Source organism: Pipistrellus hanaki, assembly GCF_964339955.1.
Source record: "Pipistrellus hanaki genome assembly, chromosome: 18".
In the NCBI taxonomy this organism is placed as follows: Eukaryota; Metazoa; Chordata; class Mammalia; order Chiroptera; family Vespertilionidae; genus Pipistrellus; species Pipistrellus hanaki.
In genome coordinates, this window is record NC_140520.1 from 26,211,973 (window position 1) to 26,234,604 (window position 22,632).

General features: G+C 51.9%; 2 protein-coding genes across 3 annotated transcripts in view; one reads left to right on the forward strand and one right to left on the reverse strand.

The window, feature by feature from the left end:
- VASH2 (vasohibin 2) overlaps positions 1 to 9,231 on the reverse strand; it is a 38,330-nt gene extending 29,099 nt beyond the window's left edge. For both annotated transcript variants that reach the window (XM_084865568.1, XM_084865567.1), the window contains exon 1: positions 8,945 to 9,231. In XM_084865568.1, the coding sequence (XP_084721694.1) occupies positions 8,945 to 9,220 (276 nt within the window). In that variant the 5' untranslated portion in view covers positions 9,221 to 9,231. The remainder of the gene's footprint in view (positions 1 to 8,944) is intronic.
- Positions 9,232 to 9,332: 101 nt separating this feature from the next.
- Positions 9,333 to 22,632, forward strand: part of SPATA45 (spermatogenesis associated 45) — a 67,131-nt gene continuing 53,831 nt past the window's right edge. The window contains exon 1 of the mRNA XM_084865577.1: positions 9,333 to 9,444. The gene's annotated coding sequence lies outside the window, so the exon portion shown is untranslated. The remainder of the gene's footprint in view (positions 9,445 to 22,632) is intronic.

Sequence of the window (22,632 nt, forward strand, 5' to 3'; positions counted from 1 at the left end):
AGAGCTGACTGAGACTCAGCTCCCGACCAGCCCCTCAGGCTGCCAATGCCTCCACAGAACCATGCACTATTAACCAGGTGGGCTCCTTCAGTTGTGATGACGCGTCCAACACAACGAGGTTGGAGTCCCTGCTCTGTCACCTGCTGGCTGGGGACCCTGGTCAAGCTACATGACCTCTCTAAGTCTCTGTTACCGAAAATAGGAGAATATCGTCTACTCCAAACCTTCTGGACTGGTTATGAGGATTCCATAACCTACATATAAAATGTGCACCTTGGAGCTTGGCACTTGGTGCTTTCTAAGTGTTAGCTGCATTATTATCGTCTGAAGTGTGCCTTGAGGGTTTGACAACGGGGAAGCCTGAAATGCCTTCACTTTTCAGGAAAACAGAATCAGCAGCGCCTGAGTCCCTGGTCACTCAGGAGCGTTACTGAGATGCCTTCTCACCCTAATGAAACCACCCACTTCCCTCTGGGACCATGAGTTAACCTCCTTAATTCATGAAGTGTTCACACAAAGGGATAAGAAAACTTTGGGAGGATCCAAGATGGCTGCTCGGGTATACACCTAGCCGCAGCAGCTCACAACAATTTCAAGGAAATACAACTAAAATGTAGAGTGGACATTGCCCAGAGCTACAGGTAGTCGACTGACTGAAAACTCTACAATAGGAAGGAGGGAGAAAACCAGAAGGAAAATCAGAGGAGCTGAAAAAAAGCCTAAGGTACGGAGACATGCTGCGCGCTCGCACGCACGCGTGCGTGGAGAGGTCGCAGCCAGAGAGGAGGAGAGGGCTGGGTGCTGCCTGGCGTTCCCTAGCAGGAAGGAAATAGAACCCCCAGCCTGGGCTGAACCCCCGAACCGGCAGCGCTGAGCCCCAAGTTATGGTTCAGACCCTGGGGACCCAGGCTCCGGCAGGGGGAGACAATCCCGGGGGACGGCGAAATGCGGGCCCCCCGGAGTCGCGCGCACATGGCGCGCAGAGGACTGAATGTTGACTCTGATGCTGGATTACCCTAGCCGGAAGAAACAAAGCCTCCGGCGACAGCTCTGAGCCTCAGTCCAGACCGCCCCGAACTCCAGGTCTGGGCCAGTCCCTGGGGACCCAGGCTCGGGCAGGGGGAGACGGAGCTGTGAGGTGGAGTCCTGGGAGCGCGGCGAAAGGCCGAGCCCCCGGAGTCGCGCACACTGTGCGCAGAGGACAGTCTGTTGACTCTGATCCTGGACTCCCCTAGTGGGAGGGAGAAAGAAAGCTCCAGACTGGAGGAACGCCACGAGGAGCAGGAGCCCCTCCCGGACACCGGCCAGCCGGGCGCCAGCAAGGAGCCGGGCGACGGGGCCCCCAGTGGGGGGGGGTGCCCCTGAGCCTTCGACTGCTGAGCGCTGGCAACGGAGCCAAGGACGGGGGCTGCTTCCTGGGCAGCGCCGACCCCGGCAACAGGCTGGAGCAGCGTGGGAGCCCGCAGAGAACAAAGGGGTGCCACAGGCCAACCTGCTGAGCTCCCAGGACAAGGAGGAAGAAACCAAAGAAGTTCTCAATGTGAAGAAATCAAGTGAGAGCAAATGATAGTAAAATTACTTAAGAAAGAATACAAAGAAGATCTTGAAAAATCAAAGACTAAGTCAGAACTCAACGCACCAGCCAACATTGCAACATAAATGCGTTTTGTGTTTTTTTTTTAAAAAGAAAAAAAAAAAGAGAGAGAGAAAAAAGGGACAGAATGTTGGAACAGCGGCGACCAGGCCTAGAGTGGCCAGGCACAAGGCAGTGGCAGCTGGGCCCGGAGCAGCAGTGGCCAGGCCCCAGAGCAGCAGCAGCCAGAACAAGAGCATCAACGGCCAGCACTGGAGCAGCCAGACCTGGGGCAGTGGCAGCCAGGCCTGAGGCAGAGGCGGCCAAGCCCAGGGTGGCCAGTCCAGGAACACCCAGACACGGAGTGGCTGGGCCCGGAGCAGCCAGGCCCAGAACAGCAGTAGCCAAGCACGGAGCATCCAGGCTGGGAGCGGCCAGGCTCGGAGCAGCCGGGTCGGCTGCGGCCAGGCCTGGAGCAGCGGCGGCCAGGCTGGGAGCGGCCAGGCCCGGAGCAGCTGGGTCTGGTGTGGCCAGGCCTGGAGCAGCGGCTGCCAGGCTAGGAGCGGCCAGGCCTGGAGGAGCAGCTGCCAGGCTGGGAGCAGCCAGGTCCGGAACAGCCGGGTCTGGTGTGGCCAGGCCTGGAGCAGCGGCTGCCAGGCTGGGAGCGGCCAGGCCCAGAGCAACAGCTGCCAGGCTGGGAGCGGCCAGGCCCGGAGCAGCTGGGTCTGGTGCGGCCAGGCCCGGAGCAGCGACTGCCAGGCTGGGAGCGGCCAGGCCCGGAGCAGCCGGGTCTTGTGTGGCCAGGCCCGGAGCAGCAGCTGCCAGGCTGGGAGCGGCCAGGCCTGGAGCAGCCGGGTATGGTGCGGCCAGGCCAGGAGCAGCGGCTGCCAGGCTGGGAGCGGCCAGGCCCGGAGCAGCAGCTGCCAGGCTGGGAGCGGCCAGGCCCGGGGCAGCCGGGTCTTGTGCGGCCAGGCCCGGAGCAGCGGCTGCCAGGCTGGGAGCGGCCAGGCCCGGAGCAGCCGGGTCTGGTGCGGCCAGGCCAGGAGCAGTGGCTGCCAGGCTGGGAGCAGCCAGGCCCGGAGCAGCGGCTGACAGGCTGGGAGCGGCCAGGCCCGGAGCGGCCGGGACCGGAGCAACCGGTCCCAGAGCAGCCGGGTCGGGTGCGGCCAGGCCTGTAGCAGCAACAGCCAAGTCCAGAGCAACTAGGTCGGGAGCGGCAGTGACCAGACCCGGAGCAGCTGGTTGTGGAACGAACCAGAGCAACAGAGGCCAGGCCCGGAGCATCCAGGCCCGAAACAGCTCGCTCCTCGCCTGTACCTGCCCACGGCTGCCTCTCAGACATGGCTGGAAACTTTTGCGGGAACTTGAGGGTCTGCTGAATCAAGTGATGAAGGCTTAGATCTGGATGTGTTGAGTTAGTATAGCGCTGGGGTGTTGATCTGTGAGTGCCTTGGGTGGGGCCTGGATGAGGCTGGTTGACCTATTTGGAAATGTCTTGTGTGTGAAGTGTATCATTGGGCATGTGGGGGTATTATTGATATGAGATAATGCTAAGTAACAGATTTACTATCTGAAAAGGGATTTACTACCGGGGAAAGGGAGGGAGGAAGAGACTGAACATAAACTGTGCACCTATGGATGAGGACAATGGGGGATGGGGAGGGGGCAGAGGGTGGGGTGGGAACCTGGTGGAGGGGGAAAGAAATGAGGAACCTTTGTAATAATATGAACAATAAAGATTGATTAAAAAAAAAAAAATTAAGTTGAATCTCAAAAAAAAAAAAAAAAAAAAAAAAAAGAAAACTTTGGGACTTCAAGAAAAAAAAAATAATACTGGCCCAGCTTGCATGGCTCAGTGGTTGAATGTCGACCAAGCACTAGGAAATCACGGTTCGATTCCTGATCCGGGCCCAGGTTGCAGGCCCAATCCCCAGTGTTGGGGGCGCAGGAGGCAGCAGATCAGTGATTCTCACTCATCATTGATGTATCTCTCTCCACCCTCCTCCTCCTCTCTGAAATCAATAAAAATAATTAATTAATCTGTCCTTTTTTTTTTTTTTTAATGACTCCAAAAAGTGGAAGCAAACCAGGTGAATGAATAAACAAAATGGGCATGCACACAATGGGATATTATTCAGCAATAAAAATAAAAAATAAAAAAAAAGGCCATTCTGGCACATGCTACAACAGGGATAAACCTTGAGGACCTCACGCTAAGTGAAATAAGCCAGTCACGAATATTCCGTTATATGAGTTTCTAGACTTGCCAAGGTCATAGAGACAGAAAGAAGAAGGGTGATTTGCCAGGGGCTAGGGTGGGAGGGAGGAAGAGGGAGTTTCTGTTTAAGGAGTTCAGAGTTCCAGCGGGGGAAGAAGAAAAGGTTTCAGAGGTGAAAGGTGGTGATGTTACATGCACAACAATGCACAGAACCAAACACATAAATGGTAAACTCTATGCTATGTATATTTTACCAGTTTCTAAAGGGCCGTGAAAAAAAAAAAAATTCACACACACACACAAAAAAATGCAAACAGTGGATAAAATATTTGAAAAAATAAGTTCAAACTCACTAATAATGTAAGAAATGCGCATTAAAGCCAGTGCGGAATGTAACTGTCACCTCTCCACTTAGGAGGGATGTTCTGAAACGTGGACACTCAAGGCTGACGAGGATGCTCCCATACAGAGAGAGGATGGGAGTGTAAATGGGTACAACCTTTTACAAAAAGCCCAGGGCACCCTCCTTTTGTTTTCTCCATGACGGGGGACCCGAGGGTCTCTTCTCCTGTCATGTTCCTGCCCTATTTCACCTGAAATGCCAGCCTGGATTTCCCATGGCCCCTCCCCTCAAGGCTCCCCCCTCCTGCCACCTGCACCCAGCACCCTCAGGCCACATCCGTGCTGATGGAGGCAGAATCTAGAGGGCACAAATCACAATGACCCTTTCCATACTGCGCCTGTGGTCAGGGGTCCGGGAGTGGGAGGAGGAAGTGGGGTGGACAGGAAAATGGTTGCTCAAGAATAATGATGAAACAAACCACAGGCTAGGTTTTTATGGATAGACTCAATTTCACTCGATTCTTGCCAAATTCAGTGACCCGTCAGAAGAATGCAAGGAGCCCAGCCGGTAATGGCTCAGTGGCTGAGCATCAACCTATGAACCAGGAGGTCATGGTTCGATTCCCTCTTAGGGCACATGCCCGGGTTGTGGGCTCAGTCCCTGGCAGGGGGCGCACAGGAGGCAACCGATCAATGATTCTCTCTCATCATTGATGTTTCTACCTCCATTTTCCTCTCCCTTCCTCTCTGAAATTGACCAATATATATATATATATATATATATATTTTTTTTTTTTAAAGAAGAATGCAAGGAGAAGGGATGTGAATGGACACAAGTGCATATCATCACCACGTGGGAGGGAGCCAGGAAGGCAGCTAGACCTCCAGGCACCAGGGATCTTTAACAAGAGAGAACAAGGACAGAGCAAAGCCTTTTGCTGTCCCTGCTCTGAAAAATACACTTGGCAGACCCCAGACAGAAGAGTCTCCTGGAGGAGAGCAAGGAACATCGCTCATGAGCCCAAGATGGGCGCCAGACCCCTGCATCAGCAGCGGCCAGGAATCTGTTGGCGGTAGCCTGCCATGGAGGCTGAGCAGGGAAGACCAGTGGATGGTTCTGAATGCAGAACAAGGCAGGGAGGAGCTGCCCCAGGGAACCAGCAAGGGGCAGGAGTGGAGCCCTGACTGCAGCCAAGTCTCACCTCACAGCATTCACCTCTTCACTCAGGCAAAGCTGAGTCCTCTAAGTGTGAAATACTTTCCAATTTGGGATCAATGTGAGAACGAGGCACAAGAGTGTGGGTTCTACAAGAAACAGCCCAGCTGTTTGGGTTTTTTTCTGTGTCTGCTCCCTCCCTGCCCCTGGCTTCCCATCCTCTATCATCCTCCACCTGGCTGGAGCTACTTTCTTGCACCATCCCTAAAAAACCCTGGTCTTCACCTGCACAATTATAACTCCAGATTAGCAACCAGCAGAGGAGGGATCTTCGGTAAAAAATTTAGAAGATCTCAGAGCAGGTGAGCTCCTCCACACCCCAGGAAGGGGTACCTGGACCTTCGGGGAGAACTGACCATGGCTGCTAACCGAATGCCCTGCAAAGGAAGTGGCATCCAGTCCCCCTCGTAGGCCTCTGACACCTTCCTCTGCCCACTTCTTTGCCAAATTTAATTGCCAAAAAAACACAAATTCAATTGCCAAAAATCGTAACCTCTCTAAAACTCTTCAATCCTTCCACCACTTCCTCCTCTTCTCTACAAATTCCTCAGGAAAGCATTGATTTGGTTAAAGGAGCAAAGGACTTGCTGATTGATGTTTCTCTCTCATCGATGTTTCTAACTCTCTATCCCTCTCTCTTCTTCTCTGTAAAAAATCAATAAAACATATTTTTTTTAAAAAGAGATAAAAGCACAATATGGCCACTCTATTAGAAAGAGAGAGAGGGAGAGAGAGAGAGAGAGAGAGATACCACTCTGTTGTTAAACGTCACCAGAGGATATTTTTTCCATTGATTTTTAGAGAGTGGAAGGGAGAGGATTGGGGTGGGGGGGGGGGGAGGAGATAGAGAGAAAAACATTGATTGGTTGCTTCCCATACACATAGATCAAACCCACAACCCTTCGGCGTACTGCATGATTCTCTAACCCACATGTGTCAAACACAAGGCCCGCGGGCCAAATCCAGCCCGCCAGGCCTTGCAATGTGGCCCGCACCGCGCTGTCATCACTGCACTCTGCTGTCAGTTTATGACTGTTCAGTAAACCATTCGGCCCGCGATTTAGGCTGGATTTTAGATTTTGGCCCCTTCTCTGATTGAGTTCGACACCTCTACTCTAACCACTGAACAACCCTGCCAGGGCAGGGACCACTCTTTTTTAAGAACACAGCATTCAGCCACAGTATTGGAGGTCTCTGGAAATAGCGATCTATGTTCTAAGCTGCTCAGACAACATTTAGAATATTGTGTTTCTTATGTGCTTATTTTAGGGGACTGATTTCAAACTAGCCATTGTCGTAGAAAGAAGATGAAAAGAGTGAATTGATCTGGAAACTCTAACAAATAAGGTGAGCCCTAGCTTGTTTAGCTCAGTGAATAGATAGAGCATCAGGACTGAAGGGGCAAGGGCACATGCCTGGGCCCAGGTTGCTGGCTCGATCCCCAGTAGGGGGCATGCAGGAGGCAGCCAATCCATGATTCTCTCTCATCATTGTTGCTTCTATCTCTCTCTCCCTCTCCCTTCCTCTCTGAAATCAATAAAAATATACTTTTTTTTTTTTTTTTTTTTTAAGTAAAGGTGAAAGGAGCTACCTGTGGACAAAGGAGATGAAAGGAAGGTGCAGAATGACTGATGTCACAGTTCTGAGGACTCGTAATTCCGTGCACCTCTGATGTCACACAGGCCAGCATCAGAACCTGGAGGCTCCTGGGTCATATAACATTATGGGATTTGAGTTGGAAAGAACTTTTACTTGAAGTCTGGCCTACTCCCATGGTTTAGATGAGAAAACTGAGACCAGAGATTTTATAAGCTAGAGGTGGCACAGCGGGGACTGGAATTCAGTCCCTTCCTCACTCTAAGAGCCCCTTCTAGTGACATTCTAGGAAGCTAAGAGTTGCAAAGGAAGTTGGCCTGTGGTCCTCAGGCTCAAAGGGCAACACAAGACTCAGTGGTAACATGTGATGAAGGGGAGAGAAGGAGGACTTCTGTTCAGTCTCAGGAGAGATTCCCCCACCAATCTAATCTGGCCAGGCCCGGGACCAGCTGTCCTAGGAGGCAATGAACCCTAGTTCTCAGGAGGTCTTCAGAACTCGGAAGGAAGTCTGGTCTCCACCAATACTAACATCCCCTGATCCCCACGGAGAAAGGGGGTCACCGCACACAAAACTGGGAGCAGGGTGAAGCCCCAGTTAGAAACAGGGTTGCTGCTGAGGACCCTGAATTAGAAAGGCAGCATGGGATGGCAGGAGCAGGCCTCTACTGCCTGTGGCCACCTCTCCTCCAGGCTTCTGGGCTCCCAGCTCGCCCTTCAGTAAAGAAGGCTCACTTAAGTAAGGACAAAGCCAGAACCACAAGCCAGGATCAACGTTGTTCTCAGGCTCAAGGAGGGCTCGGCAAGGGTAATTACGGCTGACAGGACCCTCCTTGGGCACAGTGAAGAGCTCCTTGACCGGGAGAGTGATAAAACACAGTGACTGGCTGCAACAGGGAGCTTACTGGCTGGGCCACTTCTCCCAAGGGCACACACAGCTTTCTGGCCTGCAGGGCTCGGATGCTCAGGTCACCAGCTGCACCAGGCTGGAGACTCCACCAGATGGCCTTGCAGGTCTCAGGTCTGGCATTCCTAGACTCGCCCAGGAATCTTCTCAGCCATGCCAGGGTCCCCAGGGTGCCCGGGAAACCATCTGCCATGCTACAGCCCTCCCAGGCTCTGGCAGCATGTCTCCCCCGGTTTGCATTTTATGTTTCACGCAGCGACCACTGTACATCTCCCTCCCTCCGTCTTGCTAAGTGATCCTTGGCCACCAGACCCCATCAGCTCCCTGGCTTCTCTCCAAGGTAAAAGGAGTTCTAACTCCTGAGCCTCCTTCTTCTCAACCCAGTGAGACTAATTCATCATGTCCCCTTTAAGCCAGGGCCAAAACTTCTCGTGTTTTTTTTTTTTCTTGTTTTTTTTTTTTCTTCTTTTTTTCTTGGAGCCCAGATAAGCTGGGAAAAGAGACAGTGCACTGTTTTTGCAAGTTTCAGAGGTGAAAGTCACTGTCATTAAAAAAAAAATTGGCAAAAAGTCTAGAAATGATTCACGCGGGGAAGTCTGACTGGTTGAGTCAAATTCATTCACAGCCTAATAAATCATTTGCAAGCGAGAGGGGGGGGTGAGGGGGGGGGGAACGGGGGAACTCCAAAGGGGAAAAGCGAGGTGGGATCCCTAGGGGACCTGTGCATTCTTGGCATCGCTGCTGCTACAGAGCAGGCTACAGACAGCTCTTGCTGAAAGAGGATGGACATTGGGGTGAGTAAATAAATAATAGAGTTTGGATAGAGATTCAAAGGAACCTTGGCACAACAGACCATACAGTCCCAGGACAGCCAGCCACCCCCTCCCCCTCCCCATTTCTAAGGCTTCCAAGGCAAACATCTCAATTAAGCAAAGGGGTGGGGGGGGGGCGGGGGGGGGGGGGAGGAAGACAGGAGAGGGGATGGGTGTTCGTAGCAGAACCAGGATCGTGGGTAGTGCCCCTGTGTGCCCTGTGCAGGCTGAAACGGTCCCCTCCCCGCCCACCCCACCCCCCTCCTCCTTGGGAGCCACTGACCTTTGCCAGGAAGGCGGCGTTCCTGATGGCGCCCACCATTTCTCCCCCTTTGGGGTGCACCTTGGCCACGTGCACCCACATGCGCTCCCAGGTGTGGCTGTCGATGGGGAAGCCGCTCTTGTTCACGTGGAAGAGCACCCCGCCGTCTTTGTCCTCCTCCTCGGAGCCCCCGCTGGTGGCGAGGCTCACGGGCCGCGCGTGGCTGCTCCGGGAGCGGGTGCCTTTGGCGCCTTTGGGGTGCGGGCAGCGGCGGGTGTCGGCCGCGGAGCCGGTCATGGTGGGGCCGGGCCGGGGCCAGGAGGGCGGGGCGGGGGTCGCGCGACGTCGGCGGCGGCGGGGGCGTGTGCGCGCGGGCGGGCGCGCGCGGGGATCAGCGCCCCGCGGGGGCCGCCGCCTCCATGCCCCGCGCCGCCTCCGGACGCGCCCGGGGGGAGCGGCGGCGGCGGGCGCTCCGCTCACGGGCCGAGCCTGCAATCGGCGGAGACACGGCACGCACCGCGGTGAGTGGACGGACGCCCCGAGAAACCGTGCCCAGCGGCGCGGGGGCCTCGTGGGGACGGTCCCCGCGTCCCTCCCGCCCCGCTGCCCGCCCCGCACGCTGACAGACCCTCCAGAGCTGTGAATACGAGCGTCCAGCTCTGCAATTACCTCAAAAGGCGACTGGGATGTTGGCACAGAGCTTCACGCACACCTAAACGCCGGGAGGGAGAGAAAGAGGCGTGGGGGGTGCGGAGTGGACCGGGGCAGCTCGTGCAGCGTCCGGGAGCAGGGGGTCCCGGCCCGGCTCCACGCGCCGCTGCGTCCCCAGATGTGGCCGAGCGCGGAGCCGGCCAGGCGCGCGCCCGCACGTGAGCGCCCGGGGTCGGCGCGAGGGCGCAGCAGCCGCTCGGGCTTGCAAAGGCGGCCGCGTTTCCTCCAGGAAGCCCTCCCGGAGCCCCCAGGCTCCAGGGGGGAATAGGTCCGCCGCCCCCGTTCCACGAGTTCCCCGGGGGAGGCGGCTGCTGCAAGCGGGACGCGGGAAGGGCGCCGCCGCCGCAGCAGCACCTCTCACCTCCGGACGCTCGGCCTCATGGCTGCGGCACCACTCCAGGCGGCGGGGGTGGCAGGGGCGGAGGATGCGGCTGCTGCTGGGCCTGGGGCTGGGGCTGGGGCTGCGGCTGGGGCTGCTGCGGCTGCGGCGGCCGGCCCCTCATTCCAAGTCCCATTCTCGAATGTTATTCTGTGACATATAACCGAGTCACCCGGGCAGCCGCCGATGTTCCGAATGCGTCCATTGGCCGCCGCAACAAAGAGGGGCGGGTCCCGGGCTCGGAACTCTACAACCCGGAGTTTCGCGACGCTCCCATTGGCTCCGAGGTTCCCGGGCCTGGGGGGTGGGAGAAGGGTAGGGGGGACGGAGGAGGGGGAGCTGCAGGGCCACGCGAAATTGCGATCGCTGTCGTGTCCTGGGGCTGGGGCGGTTGTAAGAGACTGGAGACCTAGTTCCCCCAGGGCTTGGGCACTGCGAGGGTTTGCAACTGTGGGAAGCAGAGAAGACACCTGAGAAGTGACCCAGAAGTTAGAGGAGGGCTTCTGCTCGGAGCATCATTCCCTGAGGAAGGCAGGACACAGCCACCTGCCTCTGTCAGGGGGGTTCAGGCAGGAGCTGTATACAGGAAGGTACAAAGCAATCTCTCTCTCTCTCTCTCTCTCTCTCTCTCTCTCTCTCTCTCTCTCTCTTAAATATTTTTATTGCCTTTTTACAGAGAGAAAGGGAGAGGGATAGAAAGTTAGAAACATCGATGGAAGAGAAACATCAATCAGATTCCTCCTGCACACCCACTACTGGAGATATGCCCGCAACCAACGTACATGCCCTTGAGTCCGCATACCGACACTATCCACTGAGCCAAACCAGTTAGAGCTCTTTTTTTTTTTTTTTTTTTTTTTTTTTTTTACAAATTATCCCAAACGAACAAGGGAACACAGTCATGTACTCTCTGACGTTAGTCATGATTTATCAAGTTCCTTTAAACCCAACCTTACATGTAACAGTAAAACCCAGATGGTCAGCAGCGCCCTGCTCCTTCTGACAGAACTATAGAGTTAGAGGAGGGGCTGGAGAGACGCTTCAAGGTCAGGGTGAAGTGGGAGACTCCTCCACACTCCCCACGAGAACAACTTTTCCTTAAAGACTTCTCCCCCGACCCCCCCCCCCGACCCCCCATCTCCCTTTCTTTAAAGAAAGAGAAGAGCGAGGTGAGATCGGGCGAGCACCAGACTACTGACCTGAGGGCTGGCTCTAAGTCCACATTTATCGCTTGGCTGAGCTGTGTGACCCAGGACAAGCCACTTGCCCGGTCTGGGTTTTAGCTCCTCTTTCTGAAAAGAGGAGAGCAAGCCAAGCCCCTCACTCTCTCCCAGGTCTGTTCTGGCTCTGAGGTTCTGTGATACTCGGACTCTCTCGTGCGGGCACTGTCTCTAGTTTCCTTTCTCTTTCAACTCCACGCCAGCACGCCAGCTTTGAGAGGGTGAAGCAGTGGTGATAGCGATGCTGAGTTAACCTAGAATTAAGAATGCAGTCGTCAGAGAGACACTGATGACAGATCGGTTTCTGGAACTTCTCTTTCGTGGGAGGCGTGGTGAGGGGGCCGGTGCCAGCAGAGATCACTGGCTACAGCTGAGAGTCAGGACATGGGTGAGGAGCCCAGGACTCTGGCCCAGCCCTGCATTGCTGCAGACAAGAGCCCATGCCTAGGACTTTATGCATTCAACAATGAGAATAATAACTTAGGTCCCAGTAACACAAAGGAAACGGTTTGGCTCATTCCGGAAATTATCTGAATAATTCAAGTGGAAGAATCACACCTGAAAAATATCAGGAAATGGGAGGAAAAAATTACCCTCTCATCATATCATTGGCTCCGTTTCCATTTCCTGATTAAAAGAAAACCTGCCTCAGCGGCGAGCAATCTGTTTTCTCATCTCAAGCGTCCTTCCTCCCTTTTTTTCTCAGCCATCTCTCAGATCTGTCCCTTTCTCCCCTCTTCCCTGGAGTGTCAAGTCCAGAAGACTAGGATTTCAGGATGAAGACCTGTGTGCAGAGGATGAGGACTTGGCCTCACACTCCCTCAGGAGAAAACTGAGCTCTCGAAGCTCAAGTGATCCGACCCGTTGGTGAACATCGAAGAATGTCTGGCAAGCGTCCCCTTGCCTGGTATCCATTCCCAGTGTGGGCACTCAGGCCAAGTCCAAACAACTACAATTACCCTGTTCAACCAAGGCCTGGATCCTGCTCCGCCTGAATCAAAATCCTAGGGACCAGCGAGGGGTTATCCGTCCGTCTTCCTGTCCCAGGCACATCAGGACTCCCTGATAGATCAATGAAAAGCTTTTGTTTTCATGTCCAATAGTCCAGCTGTCCATTCTCTTCTTCCCTGGGCGGTGGGATGCAGTGGGAGGCCACGTGACATAGGAAGAGAAGTGTGAGACTTAGCTACTTTTCCCAAAAGGTGGTAAGAAGGCTTCTAAAGTGGACTGAGCTGTCCCAGGGAGGGACTGGGCAGCGGAATAGCCCTTTTGTTCAGAATCCTTTTTGCATTTGAGAGTCGTGCTAGTTGCATGGACCAGCCAACTCTGTTCTTCGTTTCCTTGTGCATTTTGTATTACATAAGTCTCAAATGAACCCAGGCCTGGCAGGTTATGGGTTTTGAAAGCTTGGGTCATTAATAAGAGTGATGTAGTGGGACACATCCAACTTGTGATTTGAATAAGGGACTATCCTCAACCTCTCAGAGCAGAGTTACTTCCATTCGTTAGCATAATGACTGGCCCAGCAGAGGTGTGAAGTGGGAAGATTTGGAACAAATAAAAGCGGTTGAAACAGCATCTCATTTTTCAAGTGCCTGGTGCTGGGGTCTCTAAGGTAAATAAGACAAGATCCTCACCTGGTGATCATTTTTATAGCTCCACCACTTGTTGATGTTAATAGCCTATTAATGAGGATATCAGACGCAGCTCATGTCCCTCCTCACATCGGCCAGACCTTGCCTTTCTGCTGGCTCCGTAGCTGCCTCTGCAGCCAATTAAATCCGTGCAGCTCAGCCGCTGGGAACTGACGAGACACTTGCCCAGCCAAATCCTTCTTGGCCGCTGCTGCTACACAGCCAGGCTGGCCAGCCACATGTCTGGAGTCTCTGACTCCTCCACTACTTCTGGACTCAGAGGAAATGCCATACTGCAGGATGTGGCTTCCAGGCAGCCATCAAAGAGACTAGATGATGCACCCGAAGAAATTCCCTGTGGCGAGCGTTTTGACCAATGAGAAACGAGATGGGAGGGAGCTAGGCAGATGCATTCTCTTTCATTCCTCTATATCCTATGGACTACCTCCCTGGGTATGTCCTGCAGAGCTACTGAGACGCATCTACTGAGGAACCTGCCGTGGCTCTTTGCAGCTGGTCCTGAAGAGTTGCCTGCGTGATAACATACCACCTTTGCACTGCTTCTCATCCTAGCCTGCTTCGTTTCCCCTCTCACTCTTGTTGCCTTCTCAGTCGGATTTAACGTTTGCTTCGGGTCTTATTTCCTAGGGAAACTGAGGTCAGGCCATTGGTTCCACCAGTGGTTCTAGGATGGATATGGGGAGTGCATTGCTTGTGTGTCTGAAATCAATAGAGATCCTTTTCCTGGCGATAAGAGAGATGGTAATAACTCTGATCTGCAGGAGCACCACAACTTTCAACTGAGCCGCATTGGGTGGAAAGCAAGACATTGGGAAGTCAAGTAGCTGTGGAACTCAATCTGTTTGGAAATAATGTTAATTATAAGGTACCAGAGACCTTGGAAACAGACAGTGACAGGTTCTTACCAACTCGTGGAATGCCTTGGAAGTCAGAGTGCCTCCATGGAAACTTTAAGGGAGAGCCTTATTTCCTGCAGCCATGGGATAAGGCTAAATATCAAGCCCAGGACTGGACCACAGGGTAGCAGAATTGCAAAGGATACTAAATGCATGCCTTCACAGGCTTCCATGGAAAATTCAGAGTGGGACCTGAGACCTGGAATAGGGATGTCTCAGTGGATGAGCATCTGGACCCTTCCAATCCTCTGAACGCTCCTGCTGAAAGAAGACCCTCTTCCCCACAGCTTGCTCTCCTCAAGATATGGCCCCACCACCAGTTTCCTTCACCAATATCCAGAGTCAAGTTGTAGCACAGCCCACATTGCGGGGGGGGGGGGAGTCCTGCTCTATTCTTTTTTTATTTTTCTTTTTTTTAAAGCAAAAGGATAGTGATTCCATATTCTAATACAGGATGCATATATAATGGGAGGGGCAGTGATCTGTCTTTGCCATATATGGGTTTGCTTTAATTGTCCATTGGGCTTCAATAGCACCACCATCTAAGGGTTTACAGAATGTCTCATCCATTGACTTGTAACATCATACAGCTTTTCTGATTGGTAAAGAGATAGATTGTATTGGGCCTATTCTTATGCCTGTTCAGATTTCCTTGGCCTTGACTGCTCCACACAGTTCTACTTCCTAGTCCTTTCTCTTTGGTTGCTGTTGAATAGCCAGGCTAGCCAGTGGGTAAATATATTCTCTGGCTCCTCCTATTACTTCCAGACTTGGGTAAAATACCATACCATAGGATGTGAAACCTGACTTCTGAATGGCCACCAAAGAGTCCCAGAAACATCATGATTAACTCCCTATGGGGGAACCAATGAAAAGCATGAAATGGAAGGCTTATGAGGACACATTCCCTCACCTGCCCCATTGTTGTATTTCTCTGAGGCACAGTTTCTCCATATAACCTGTCAGTGGTCAAGTACCAAAATTTTCCAAGCAAACTACTTTGTCCCCTTGAGACCCAGTTAAAGCCGAGGCCAGAGTAGAAACCCGTTCACCTTACATGGCTTCCCAGCTTTCCTGGCCTCACTTCTCTTTTTTCTCACTCATCCTGTTGTGAGTTAACACTCCTCAAATGAACCATCAGCGGGAAATCCTTGCTTCAGGCTCTGCTTTTAGGGAAGGAGTTCTCAAATTGCACATCACTTAGCTGATTCAGTAGATCTGGAGCAAAGCCTAAAAGTCCATATTTCTAACAACCTCCCAATGATGCTGCTAGTTGAGGACCACACTTTGAGAGAAGCAAGTTCTATGGGTTAAGACGTAGCCTTAAGAAAAAAAATGTTGTAAAGTATTTTAGGTGAGTTAATCATCTAACTGTGAAAAACAAAACTGAAAAATTTTAGTGGAAAATATGGGCAAATTACCCAAGATAGGGAAAGTTTATCAGGCCAGAATTCTTCATAATAAGCACCAAAGCTGACTCTTGTTATCAATAGAAAAAAAAAAAAAACCAAAACATTTATTAAAGGGATGCAGAGTAGCTTGCAGAATTGTTGGAAGGACTAGAGAACCAGACTTGAGGCTAAGCTTCCAAGGTCAACATGTAAAATCATGTTGCAGAACTGGACTTGATGAGGAATTGCTGCCACCACTTTTAATATTAGATCATACAATTTGCTTTGCCAACTTGACTTTATTGGAGTGGCTCTTGCTGGCCCCTTCAATGCCATTTTTGTGTGAGACTCAATCTAATACCCCCAGGGAATCCTCAAATCCAGACTGGTTAGCCATCACCCACCCTCACCAGCAAAATGAATGTTTAGTGCTGGGCGGATTTCCTCCCCATTTTTTGTTGTGACTTAACAGATCACGTTGATTGAATATGATGAATATACTGGTGAAGCACCGGTCACTTGTTTGTGCCCTACTTGTAAAGGAAGTTGAAGAGGGAATTTTCTATATTTTATCTTAGATTTATCTTAGAAAAAAAGATTCACATGGTGGAAAATTCCACAGACATAACAAGAGTATTCAAAAAATGCTACACAATTCCTAAACTGTTTTAGATACCTGATAGGGTTAAGCAAATGAGTAAGCATATCACTATTGTTGCGAGACAGTGTTCTATGGAAGCAGGAACATAGAATATGGAATCAGGGAAGCAAAAAAAGAACCGTATAGGATGAATTAGAATTATAGGTATTGATGTGAATTATTATTTCTAAAATATGTGTATATGTATGTAAAAATGTACATACACATGCATGTATATGTATCATATACTTACATTTACTAGCACCATCTGCTGAAAGGGTCAAGGAGCACAGATGCCTCTGTAGCAATGAGCACACCGAGAGCTTATACCTTACTGTCTAAATACCATTCCCCATCAAAAGGAACCAACGCTCTTTGGTGAAATGGTCAGTTCCATGGCTGGTGCAGGGTAAATTTAAGAGGATTCCAGAATATCTTGTTAGGTCAGAAAGTAATTGCTTTAAAAAATGATGAAGGCATTTCACAAGGACAAAGAGTCAATTAGAAGGGGCTCCCATTGGCCAAATCTGTGACAATTTGAGCACAAAATAATTAACTACAGAATGAAGTGCAAGCTATGGGGTGGGGGGAAATAGGAATCTATGAGTCCACATTGATTATCAATACACAAATACATAGAGAAGGGGAGACTCTATGTGAATATAGAAAGAATATAGAAAGAGTGCTAGAGTTAGAAAATTATTTTGCAGCCATAATAAGATTCTTTCAGTTAAGAGTCAAAAATGGTTACTAAATCTCAGGGAACACGATATCTGGATGGTCTTAAAGTGTCTTCCTCCAGATTACTTAGTTTCAAGGGGAAAAAATGTTAACTACTCAGTGGAGTAATTACATAACACCTTGACCAGGTAATCAAAATTAACATCACCAATGATGGGAAGATAGACCTTTAGTCTCCATATGTGCTGTCCTGAGAACACAACATTCCCTTTCTACTACTACTTGGGCTGAGAATCCATACCACGACTCTAACCATGAAGTAACATCAGGCCAAAATAAGGAAAATTCTGCTTTCAAAACTATAAAGATTGTCCATGCAATCAACTACAAATCTGTGTAAATGTTCCAGATAAAAGATTAAAGAGACATGACAAGTAAATAAGATTTCTGATCATAAATTAGATCTTGACTGGTGCGGCCAGGCCCGGAGCAGCGACTGCCAGGCTGGGAGCAGCCAGGCCCGGAGCAGCCGGGTCTGGTACGGCCAGGCCCGGAGCAGCAGCTGCCAGGCTGGGAGCGGCCAGGCCCGGAGCAGCCAGGTCTGGTGCGGCCAGGTCAGGAGCAGCGGCTGCCAGGCTGGGAGCGGCCAGGCCCGGAGCAGCCGGGTCTGGTGCGGCCAGGCCAGGAGCAGTGGCTGCCAGGCTGGGAGCGGCCAGGCCCGGAGCAGCGGCTGCCAGGCTGGGAGCGGCCAGGCCTGGAGCAGCCGGGTCTGGTGCGGCCAGGCCCAGAGCAGTGGCTGCCAGGCTGGGAGTGGCCAGGCCTGGAGAAGCGGCTGCCAGGCTGGGAGCGGCCAGGCCCGGAGCAGCCGGGTCTGGTGCGGCCAGACCAGGAGCAGCGGCTGCCAGGCTGGGAGCGGCCAGGCCCGGAGCAGCCGGGTCTGGTGCGGCCAGGCCCGGAGCAGCGACTGCCAGGCTGGGAGCGGCCAGGCCCGGAGCAGCCGGGTCTGGTGCGGCCAGGCCCGGAGCAGCAGCTGCCAGGCTGGGAGCGGCCAGGCCCGGAGCAGCCGAGTCTTGTGCGGCCAGGCCAGGAGCAGCGGCTGCCAGGCTGGGAGCGGCCAGGCCCGGAGCAGCAGCTGCCAGGCTGGGAGCGGCCAGGCCCGGAGCAGCCGGGTCTTGTGCGGCCAGGCCAGGAGCAGCGGCTGCCAGGCTGGGAGCGGCCAGGCCCGGAGCAGCAGCTGCCAGGCTGGGAGCTGCCAGGCCCGGAGCAGCCGGGTCTGGTGCGGCCAGGCCAGGAGCAGTGGCTGCCAGGCTGGGAGCAGCCAGGCCCGGAGCAGCGGCTGACAGGCTGGGAGCGGCCAGGCCCGGAGCGGCCGGGACCGGAGCAACCGGTCCCAGAGCAGCCGGGTCGGGTGCGGCCAGGCCTGTAGCAGCAACAGCCAAGTCCAGAGCAACTAGGTCGGGAGCGGCAGTGACCAGACCCGGAGCAGCTGGTTGTGGAACGAACCAGAGCAACAGAGGCCAGGCCCGGAGCAGCCAGGCCCGAAACAGCTTGCTCCTCGCCTGTACCTGCCCACGGCTGCCTCTCAGACATGGCTGGAAACTTTTGCGGGAACTTGAGGGTCTGCTGAATCAAGGGATGAAGGTTTAGATCTGGATGTGTTGAGTTAGTATAGCGCTGGGTGTTGATCTGTGAGTGCCTTGGGTGGGGCCTGGATGAGGCTGGTTAACCTATTTGAAAATGTCTTTTGTGTGAAGTGTATCATTGGGCATGTGGAGGTATTATTGATATGAGAAAATGCTAAGTAACAGATATACTATCTGAAAAGGGATTTACTATCGGGGAAAGGGAGGGAGGAAGAGACTGAACATAAACTGTGCACCTATGGATGAGGACAATGGGGGATGGGGAGGGGGCAGAGGGTGGGGTGGGAACCTGGTGGAGGGAGGAAGAAATGAGAAACCTTTGTAATAATATGAACAATAAAGATTGATTTAAAAAAAAAAAAAAATTAGATCTTGACCTGCAGGATAAAGAGTAGTAGCAAGTTCACAGTACAGTAGATAAATGCGGGGAAATGGTATATGGCATTCTTTTCACTATTATTCTTGCCACTTTTCTATAAGTTTAAAATTATTTCCAAGTAAAAAGTTACGGGAAAAGGTGGGGGACTAAATAACCCCTGAAACCATAATAAATGTCTACTCTAATAACCTTGTGAGATATGTATTATTATTTCCATTTTACAAAGGAAGAAACAGGTTGGAAAAGGTTAGGTAACTTGCATAAGTTGGTACAATTAGTGTCAGAACTGGGAATTGAGCCTACAGTCTTGTAATGTAGCTCTTCCCCCCTCCCCCCTCTTTTTTTTTTCCCTTTTCTTTTCTTTTTCTATAATAGCAGGAAGGACATGACTTAAATGGTAATCACAGACAATTGCCCGACATTCTTATGCTCAAAAAGTTTTATTCTCCTGATGATTCAAACTTCTATCCTCCAGGGAAGTCCCTTGAATTTCTGGTTCATTTTGTTTTTCTAACATATCTCTTGGAGAGGGGATGCCAGGGAAGGGGGAGCATAGAGGAGAATTAAAAACAAAATGGCCAAGCCCAGGGGAGCCGCCAGGGAAGGGGCCACAGTGGGACCTGAATAACCCACTGGCAGCAGCGGGGCCCTGGACTATGTCGTTCCGGCCAGCGTTAGGGTGCTAAGGTACTTTGAGGACATTTGGCGAGAGGGAGCAGAAATTTAAGACTTTCTTGGATTCCAGCTACTTTCTGCCCAGAGAAGAGGATCGCCTGCTGTAAAATCACTGTCTTCTCTGACAATGGCAGCCTTCAGGGAGAAACCTCAGATCTCTCTACCTGACAGTGCAGCTGGAGGCTCTGTGCCTGCCCCTTCCATCCTAGGAAAGCAACTGTCTTAGTCCTACGGGGCTACTGTAACAGAAATCTGTTATAGAAAAAAAATCCACAGATTTTCTTTGTCGTTGATTACATGGACATTCTCTATTGTTTTGAAAGCAGAACTGTCCTTATTTTGGCCTGATGTTTCCTTGTGGTTAGAGTCGTGGTATGGATTCTCAGCCCAAGTAGTGCAGAGGGGATATTGTGTCTTCTGGACATCACATGTGGAAACTAATGGTGTCTCTCTGCCTACCATTGGTGATGTTAATTTTGATTACCTGGTCAAAGTGTTGTGTAATTACTCCACTGAATAGTTAGTATTTTTTCCCCCTTGAAACTATTAAGAAATCTGGAGGGTGATACTTTTAAGACCATCCAGATATCGTGTTCCCTGAGATTTAGTATCCATTTTTGACTCTTGACTGAAATACCATCACATGGTGTAACAAAAATACCATAGACTGCAGGGCTTATACACAACAAACATTTATTTCTCACAGTTTGGGAGTCTGGGACACCCAAGTTCAAGGCACTGGCAGATTCAGTGTTTAAAGAGGGTGGCCTTCTAGTTCATAGATGACTACTGTCTCACCGTGTCTTCCCATGGCGGAAGGGACAAAGGAGCTCTCTCAGGCATTTTATATAAAGGTACGAGTCCTATTCCGGAGGGATCCACTCTCATGACCTAAGCACTCCCTAAGGCCCCACCTCCTCATACCATCACATTGGGGTTTAGGGTTTAACTTATGAATTTTGGAAGGAAACACACATTCAGCAACCATCATGTGAAGACTTGGATTGGGCCTTTGTGGGGCTTTCCTGAAATTCGGAGAGGGGCAATTGCTCCGATGCCTTGAGACCACTGGGGTTATGTGAAGAAGCTTCCCTTTGGGCTCTCTGGCTCTCTAGGAAGATGAAAAGGAAGCACGTTTAACAGGATCACATCTGTGTCCCGAAAGAAAATGGGACACACCGCCCCCTGCCGGCCCCATCTGATGAGTGAGACCTACAGCAGTTGCTGTTGGGGGCACGTGACTGGGATCATATGGAAGCTACACTGGGGTGTTTCTGAAGGTTCAGAAACCCTTGTGATGTGAGGGGACCTCCACCTGCTGATTTCCCTTTAGGAAAATGAGCACCGTCATAACCCAGATTGTCTAAGGTATAGGCAGTGCAAAGAGCCAAGTCGACGTGACGGAACCAAGTAACTGAGTCCATTTCCTCTCCTGCAAATTGACCCAGTAACACCACCTCACCGGAGATCTGGAAGGATTAAACAAGGCTATTCATGAGGAAGCAACTGGCAAATAATGAATAGGCTGTGTGTAGCGCCCCCTAGGGATCACAGCCATTGTGCTGAGTGCTCTCCATACATTAAGCAGGGGTCCCCATAGTCGGTGTTTGAGATCCTTCCACAGAGGTGGCTGGTGGCCCCAGTGGCTGTAACATGCTCGAAATAGAAAGGATTAGCAAAGTCCTAGAAGGCGGCAGAGGGTGTTCCGGAGAGTCCAGGGGCCCGGCGGGGCGGTGCAGAAATTGTCAGAGATAAGAGCAACCGTGCTTTCGCCCCTGGGAGGCAGGACGAAACAGCCTTTGCTCATGAGAGGCTGGGAGGTATAATTAGTAAGAGGGTTTGTAACGATGCACTGAAAGTTCTACTTGATGCTTAATAGCTGCGCATAGAAATTCCAGTGGGCCCATTTTTAGTTGGGGCTAATGAGGGTTAAACTCTCAGGCTGCCCAAAATACTCTCAGTGAGGCTCCCCTGGAGGGGTTCGTGTACTGCGCTGCTGATGAAGGAACAGTTTATCTGCTCAGGATCATCTTTCACCAAAGCCTTTATCAGTGTGGTGGTGGTGGTGTGTGTGTGTGTTGGATTTTTTTTTTTTTTTTTTTTTTTTTTTTGGCTGCGAGTGTTTTGTTTTTTAAATACATGAGAGCTGTTTATGCGTGTTCCAAGGCCATGACTCAAGTAAGCTGTTTGCCAGCTGTGAGGGAGACAGTGCTGGATCCTCTGGGGCCTGCCCTCCCCTTGCAGAGCTGGGGGCGTCATCAAAGAGGAGACATGGAAAAGGAGGCAGAACTCACTTTCTTCCAGGTCTTCGGGACAGCTCAGTGGGGGAGGGATGATCTGGGAAGGAGTCTGGCCAGGAGAAGAGTGAGTGGTTCAAAGGCAGCCGAGGTGGAGGAAGGAAGGCCAGAAATGAAAGGGGCAGGAAGAAAAGAGCGGGGAGAGAGGCTGGAGGGGCTGTGGGAGACTTCCCCAGGAGGCTGAAAAAATGGATGCACATGGCCCGTCTCAGAGCAGGAAAGAACCTGAGTGAAGCTGCATCCGGGGCTGGAGTCAGACTGAACCCACTGAGGGCAGATCACAGAAGGGCTGAAAAGACGTGGCCTTGGGAATAACCATGGGCCACAGAAGCCAGGACACCCTCACTTGCATTTTCAGAGGAGATGAGGTCATGCCTTTGGAGGAGGGAGGAGCACTGACTGGGTCAGGGACTCTGCCCCCTGGGACTGCCCCCTAGTTCTGAATGTTGGCTACCTATTAGCGTCCCCTGAGGAGCTGCTAAACATTCTGACACCCACGTGGCAGCCCAGACCAATTAGCTCAGCATCTTTAGGAGTCAGTATCCTACAAACCAGAATACTGTTCACAGCCAAGGTTGAGGCCCTCAGGGATAGAGGGTCTCTAAAGGCCCTGCTGTTCAGTAAGCCTCTAAGGAATGGGGGCCGGGCGTCGGGGGATGATTGGCAGGCAGTCCTCAGCAGAAGCCAGGCATGGACCAGAGGCCGCGTGAGAGTTCCCACCGCCCTAAGATTCAGTGATTTGAGACTCCACGTGGACAGACTCTTGCTGCCAGGTGGTTTCAGACAGCTGTGTTTTCTCCCCATTAATTCACCCCACAAATATTTATTGAGCACCTACTATGTGCCTGGCACTGTTCTGTGAGCTAGGGATACAATAGTGAGTGAGTCAGACCCTCTCCTGTGTTCAACTCCTGTGACCCACCTAACACCATGAGGCTAAAGAGAAGGATGCAGCCGAAACCGGTTTGGCTCAGTGGTAGAGCGTCGGTCTGCGGACTGAAAGGTCCCTGGTTCGATTCCGGTCACGGGCATGTACATTGGTTGCGGGCACATCCCCGGTGGGGGGTGTGCAAGAGGCAGCTGGTCGATGTTTCTCTCTCATCGACGTTTCTAGCTCTCTATCTCTCTCCCTTCCTCTCTGT